Raw genomic sequence first — 7,663 nt, 5'->3', positions numbered from 1 at the left:
CACTCAGGAACAGGGAAAGTAAGCACAGGGGTAAGTCCAAGAACTGAGCTGCCTGTGACACAAGCTAGGGCTCAACGTCCATGTATGACCTGACCCAAAAGGAAGCCAACTGTCAAAGAAGTGTTAAGTCACAGCCACATTACAAAAACCATGGGAAGCAAATTTGGAGTGAATAGACAATAGGTGTATGAGAGCAGTCAGACTGTCATATCTCACAGCTCACCAACTGTGTCTAACCTGTACTTATCCTGTCCACTGAGCTTTAAATTTGAATTATTTTTTCATCAATTCTATTTTGACAATTCTTAAATCTGCCCGATTTTTTATAGAACCTTAGTTCACCATTTTTGACACTCTCATTTCTTTACACATATTATACAGTGATTTCAAGTTCTGTATCTGATAATGCCCGTATCTGTCACCTTCATAGAGCTTATTCTGTAATTTGTTTCTGCTAACTCTTGCTTATGATGGCATTTCTTTCTATATGGTAGATTTATTTCCTAGCTCAGTCCCAGAAGGTCAGATTGGTTCTCCTCTATCAGCCTCCATCCATTTTCCAGGTAAGAGGAGAACAGGAAAAGGCTAGCACTTTCACCAGGGAAGCAGAACTGTCCTCACAAACTCCAAGTAGACTTCTGCTTACATCTCCCTGATCAGAACCGTGTTACAGCCCTAACTGCAAGGCTTTAAGCCTCCATAACTGAGAGCACTGGTGATGAAGTGTTGAAAAGAGCCACTGTGAGTTGCTCCATGTAGTAGAGACAGGCAAGAGTCCCAAGTCACTGCGAGGGGGTTGGTGGCACAAGTCATGAGGGTTACAAAACGCTGTTTTGGAGCAGGGGTTATGGAACGGTACTCAGACCTAACCTACAAGGGCCGTTAAAGGCAAGGCCTCTGTTTGTAGAACCACCGCTGCTGGCCAGGTTCTCCCTGTAGCTGCTGCCTGTAACTCACTATTCAGGGCCTCTAACACACCTTACAGTAACCAGTAACCATCAACCAACCAATCGGGAATTTATATAGACAAATCAAAAGATTCAAACTGACACAAAAAAAGAAGAAACATCCCTTGGTCAAGATTTATTTCAAGGTCTGAAAACACTAACTGAAAATGGCCCTACTGCAATTTCTTATAATAAATACTTTATATATAAAACTTAAAAAAATGTAGACACTGTTAACTAACTCCTAAACCACACACTATAGGCTTTTCAAAAGCAATAGTTATTTAACAAAATGTAAGGTGACAATATCAAAGAATTTTCACATTTAATGAGGACACAATCAGTCGCAAGCTACTCACACACAAATCTTTTTTACACTTTCCATGTTTGTTTTTAATTTTGTTTCACAGAACCACTGATAATTGAGGCTTCTTTCAAGTATAGGATTTCTAACATTAAATTACATTTTCTAAGTATTTCTGTAAAGAAGAAATGAAAAAGACACATACTACACTGTTTGCCATAAATTCATATACCAAAAAGTCAAAACAATCCAACTGAATTTATTCCTGCTTCCCCCTTCTCCGACATCAGCTTTAGATATTCTTCTAAATGTTATATAAACAGTTTTGTTAAAATCAGTCCTCATTTATGCAGATTAGGGGAAAATGGTTTTATAATGAGTTATCTTTAAAATTTATCTTCTGGAGAGCACTCTAGCCTTAAATTACATTGTGCACACACAGCTACAACAGTCGGCATTTGCTCAGGAACATACAGTCACATTAAAAACAAATAGCTTTGTATTTCATGGTTTAGTTGGGTCTTAAATTGTTTCCCTAGGGGAGGAAACAAGTATTTTATGTTGTTTAAGAAACTGGTATATATAAATGAAATGCTAGGTGTTCGTTTAAACTCTGAGGAAACCTACAGATGAACACTTGGGTGTTTTCTCTAAAATGCAAGAGATATGCACTTAATCACTGTTCATATAGTGAAGCGATGGGACGGCAGATACAGACGCAGATGAAACTCTACATTTTGTAAACGTAAAGTTGGATATTCTAAACGGAAGAACTGACACTGAGAATTATTTACAGGAAACAAAGGTTAAGAAAAATGTTGAAGAATATCTCCTCTTAAAAAGAGAGACGTGTTACACGACACGAAAATGAGAGCTGGAGATTCGAAAAACACTCATTTTACGGTTTTAAAAGAAAAACAAAAAAATAATCGGGAGAGTCTAGACCAATTAGAACTGAGGCAGCTGTAACAAAAATGGAACACAGTACAATGATTTGAGCCCTTAAAGGAAATGACTAACTAAAGTGAAATTTCACAAGTCTTCATGTCTATAATAATATATAAATGCACAAAATATCAAAATTATGAATTCTGGATTTTTCCCCTTAGGTTTGTAATAAACTGTCAAACCTCTGCTTAATATAGTTATTTTTATGAGCCTTCTGATTAGCAGAGCATGCTATACAGGTACATTCATGCTAGAATTTTACCATGAGAATTAATAGTTCTCATCTCAAACCACTGACTTGCCTGTTCCCCATATTTATATATATTTCATTTCCATTATAAAACACTTAAGACCTTTCTAGTGGTACATTTTAATCAACATATTACATTAAAAAGAATCTTGATTTTTAAAATGAACCTTTTTAGTACTGTAACACGATGGGTTTAATTGAACAGTTGGAACATAATATGGTAACTACATTGTACTGTTTAATTCACAGCTGTAGGAAAATGTTTGATTTTTAAAATATAACCAGGATGAGACTGTAGAGTTATGAGCAGTAATATATTAGAAAACAGTGAATGAATAAATAAGATGCTTTTCCTTCAGTGGCCATTCATTATTTTGCTTTTAGGAACCTGGAAGAAATCGTGTTCTTTGAGTTTCAAATGTTCTGGTAAATCTAGTCGTTTCTTAGCTTCCTCAATATCACCTTGAATTGCTGAAATGAGTGACTCTGTGGAGAGAATATACCAGGTAAAGATAATGAAAATCTGCTGCTGTGCTTTTTTACTACTCCTTTGTTCAGCTTCTCCTAAAATCTCATAGGCTGGCAGTGTTCCTGGCACAGGGTAGATGCCCAATAATGTCTGTTTCATCCTTTCTTCTAGACTTAAGTAAAAGTCAATAGTACACAAAAGATGTCCCTCATCTTCTTGCAATTACTTAGAGAAAGGCATTGGCAGAAAGGTACATGGCATATACTAAATGGAAGAAACAAATACTATCAATTCTCTTCAATATTTACACTTGTAAAAGAAACTCTACATTAGAATTAAAACTATTACACTACACTAAGATTCTTGACATGTCTTAAATGTTCCGATTTACTGCTTCTTACACTTCAACTACCGCTAAGCATCCATTATTCATCACAGTATTAACTCTTACTGGTTCCTTAAAATATGAAAAGGAAATAAGGATTTCATTAACTTCATACTGTTGGAGAGAGAGCCAGCCTGCTGGGTTTGAATCTACGCTCCATCACTTACTATGCTACCCCGGGCAAATTACTTAACATCTCTGTGCCAATTTCCTCATCTGCAAAATCAGCAAAATAATTCCTCATGTGGGTGTTGTTGGGATAAAGTGAGTTGATTCATGTAAGGCTCTTAAAGCGGTGCCTAGCATATTAAATGCTCAAATATTATCTGTCTAGCCATGATTACTATTAGGAGAAGCAGCAGAGTAGCTGCAGTAATATTTTAAGAAGATCTAAATAAGAACTTACCTAAAGAATCAAAGTTCTTTTCTGGTCTGAGGTAGCCAACAATGGCCACGTTGAGAATTTCCCCATAGAAGTCCTCTTTGAAAGTATGCATGATATGAGTTTCCTACAGTCAAGAGATGTTAAAATTGAATTTATCTTTATGGTGAGGTAATTTAAATGAAACAATCAACCCTCCTTAAAATTTTAAAGACAGGTTAAAATCTAAGTGCAGTATTTCCTGAATTCTTCCATTGCTCCTGTTCTCGACCTTGTACCATTATAACTGAGTAAGGTAAATGCTATCCCACAAATCTGGTGTGATTTGCTGTTTTTAGAAAAAGCTAACATGCACCAAAGTAATTAAGAGTCTTATCAAGGTGAAAAAACTGAGCAAATACAGCAGAGGGAATGAGCGAAGAAACTCTTCTTCAAAAGATACCATTCCATTAAGCGAATTAAAAAAAAAAAGGCAACACAGTGGAAGAAGGCATTTGTCATACATAGTTCCAACAAAAGAATTGGATCCAGAATATATTAAGAACTTATTTAAGTAAGACAGACAATCCAATTTTTTTTAAAGGGATAAAGACTTGAACAGGTACATCATGTATGTCTGTTATCAGCAAAGAAAAGAAAAAAGAAAAACTCTAAAAAGTATGAACCTCCTACCAATGGAAAACTGAGTTTCTCCTAACTATGGAAGGACCTCCAAGGCACTCCTTAACTGGCTCTATAGTAAGAGTTCTGTTATCTGAGTAGCTAATAAGGAAAAAGTAGTCATGGGATAGCCTCCCCTCCCCTTCATTCCCTCTCTCATTCCAGAGAAAAATATTTTGCCTTCTTTCATCGATTATTTTCTTTATCTATTCCAACACAGCCTTAATCCTGAAAAATAAGAGGAACACTGAGCACAACGTTAAGTAGTTCTGGGCCACTTCTATTGCTTATACCAGCACTTTTCTATAAACTCTTCAAAGAGGATGAAATTTAGATCAACTATAACTGTTTGTGCCACATACTTGAGCTGACCCAAAGATTCAGCCACATCTAGCAGATTAAGCACTTCAGCTGTGTAGGTCTTCTGTTCTTAAGAACAGAAGAATTATGTATACTCTCAAAGGGGTTTAAAAAGAGGAAAAAGGGCTTCCCTGGTGGCGCAGTGGTTGACAGTCTGCCTGCCAATGCAGGGGACACGAGTTCGTGCCCCGGTCCAGGAAGATCCCACGTGCCGCGGAGCGGCTGGGCCCGTGAGCCATGGCCGCTGAGCCTGCGCGTCCGGAGCCTGTGCTCCGCAACGGGCGAGGCCACAACGGCAAGAGGCCCACGTACAGCAAAAAAAAAAAAAAAAAAGAGGAAAAAAAGCATCACCTTGCAATTTTATCAGAAAACACCATCCACAGCGTAAGCAGTTCTACCTTAACAGGGTGACCAAATAATTAGAGTAAATGACCTACATTAACTGGTGAACTCAACTTTATTTCACTTTTATTTCTAGTAAAGGTAAACATATGGGCAGTTATAAAAATTAATTATTGTAGTTTTGGCTTGTGATTCCACTTTCTATTTTCTCCATGATTTAAAAGATAAATGCATAAAAATTTATTAATCTATGTTATTGGGTACACAATGATGTAATTTGTGAGTTTTGGTATACTATTAAGTTCATATAAATTCAAAATAGATTTTTATAACTTTAGGATGTTAAATGCAGTCCCCATGGTAACCACAAAGAAAATACACAAAAGGAAATAAGAAAGAAATCAAAATGTGTCACTACAAAAAAAAGTCAACTAAACAAAAAAGGCAGTAATGGAGGAACTGACAAAAAAGCTATAAAGCATACAAAAAACAAATAGCAAAACATCAGAAGTCTCTCCTTATCAGTAATTACTTTAAATGTAAATGGATTAAACTCTCCAATCAAAAGGCAGAGATTAGCAGAATGGTTCAAACACACAAGATCCAACTATACCCCCTTTATAAGAGACTCACTTTAGATCCAAAGACACAAATAATCTTGAAAGTGAAAAGGATGGAAAAGTTATTCCATTCAATTAGTAACTAAACTCTTCACTTTTAAACCTGTCAAGTAAATTCTCATATTTGGATTATGTTGTGATCACCACTGATGAGTTCTATCTGTGTATTACTCTAAATCATCATCCCATTCTCTGTTTACAGAGTGAAATACAATTATTAATTCTTACCATGGACTTTTTTGTATTCTTGTAGTACGGGTTCCATCCTATGCTCACCACCATCTTATGGACGTCTCCACTTCCAACACTGGCCCAACCATAATATATGCCAGTGGATACATCAGCTGGAAGATTATCTACTACTTGTTCAGGAAAGTTAGCTAAACAACAGAAGAAAATATGCTAATATTTAGAGTTTCATAGTCAATATTTAGAAAATTCACATGTAAGGCTAGTCTAAATCATTACCCTCACAAGATTCCTAGGACTCTAACTACAATTATTAATCCCATCATTTCATACTCTGGCTAGGATTTCTTTCTCCTCTTCATACAGATTGGTTAGGAAAAAAGGTACCAGATTATATATGTATAAGTTACCAGGTTATAGTAAGTGTACCAAAAATCGTAAACTCTCACAGTAGAAGAAAACAGGTACAGGAAGAGCTGGGGGTTTTTTTAGCCCTGGTCCTTCTTAAAGGGCTTCAGCGTCTCTTGAAAAGATTTCTATTTTCGAAATATAGATACTAGGTCCCAAGCTCAAAGACTGCTTTAATAGGTCTAGGTGCAGCCCTGGAATGTATTTTTAAGGAAAAATTAAGCATACCTTCAGGACCTGACTACTAAAACTAATGCAGACCAAAAAAGATACCTGGTTCTCATTCATCTGCCTGTGTCATCATTTGGACACAACCTACTAACGTATTTAAAGAACGAAAACCTTACAGCTGGCTTGAGAATTTAGCCTATCGGGCCCACATTACATTTTCTAAAGAGAAAGACGCGCGCCACGTTTGGCGGATTTATCACGGCTGGATAGGGAGGCGGGAAAGAGGGCTCCCGAAACTCAGCTCCGGCTTCCTGCCCTCACCACCCCCCAAGCCGGTGAATTCGGAGCCACGGGCAAGGACGCGCTCCATCGGTCCGACCAAAGGTCATCAGCCTCAACAAAGCGGGGGCGGGGAGGACGGGAACGTCACCTCTGCCCGTAGCCCCACCACCCGGCCCGGAGCCCCCCGGCTGACGTCCTCGCTCTCAGGTGATCCGGCCCAGCGTGGGTGGGGGCTCCGCGCCCTCCCGCGCTCACCTGTAGGGATGCCCAGCTGCTTGGAGCCGCGACCGAAGCCCCGCACCACCTGGCCGCGGCAGAAGTACGGCAGGTGCCTCATGACGCCGTCCGCTCGGGGTGCGGGCTGAGGTCCAGAACGCGCGTCCGGCGGAGCCGCCGTCGAGGCGGTGCCCGGACGCCCCAGACCAGCCGGGGGACGCGGGCGGGAGCTCCGCAGGCCGGCCGGCCGGGCGAGCGCACGGGCGTACAACTGGCCGAGCAGCGCGGACGACACGCCACACCGAGACGCTCACGCCACTGACAGAAGGTGCCGGGCGACTCAGACGCTGCGTCTGGACTCCGGAACGCCGGCGACGGCGGAAGTGCGGCTGTGGGCGGGGAGCGGAGCGGGGTGGCTTGGGACGGCCCCCCAGCCCACCGAGCGCCACGGGCTTACGTACTCTGCCCAGGCCGAGCGCCCCGGCGCTCGTACGGCTTCCGTAGCCCCGCCCCCAATTTAGCCCCGCCCCCGCCGTAGCCCTGCCTCCAACGTAGCCTGGGAGGTGTCCGTTTTTTCCTTGGTAGTTCAGTCTTCCCGGGCGGTGGATACCGAGTCGGGGGCGCGTTTTTCAGCCTGGGGCCTGTGAAAGCACTGTCCTCATTCTCAGACACTCTGAAGTGTTTCTTTCCCCTTTTTCCTTTTCATTATGATCCTGATGCCGAGAAGAGA

At 40.6% G+C, this 7,663-nt stretch overlaps 1 protein-coding gene across 1 annotated transcript; it reads right to left on the bottom strand.

Moving 5' to 3' along the window:
* Window positions 1–1,636: 1,636 nt before the first annotated feature.
* Window positions 1,637–7,142, bottom strand: RFK (riboflavin kinase). The gene is made up of 4 exons (XM_082655963.1): window positions 6,973–7,142; window positions 5,896–6,047; window positions 3,710–3,812; window positions 1,637–2,935 (listed from the first exon to the last, which is right to left on the bottom strand). The coding sequence occupies exons 1-4, from the start codon at window positions 7,052–7,054 to the stop codon at window positions 2,805–2,807; spliced, it is 468 nt and encodes a 155-aa protein (XP_082512089.1). The 5' UTR covers window positions 7,055–7,142; the 3' UTR covers window positions 1,637–2,804.
* Window positions 7,143–7,663: the final 521 nt, after the last annotated feature.

Source organism: Grampus griseus, assembly GCF_964374135.1.
Source record: "Grampus griseus genome assembly, chromosome: 6".
In the NCBI taxonomy this organism is placed as follows: domain Eukaryota; kingdom Metazoa; phylum Chordata; class Mammalia; order Artiodactyla; family Delphinidae; genus Grampus; species Grampus griseus.
This window is presented reverse-complemented; position numbering and strand designations above follow the sequence as displayed.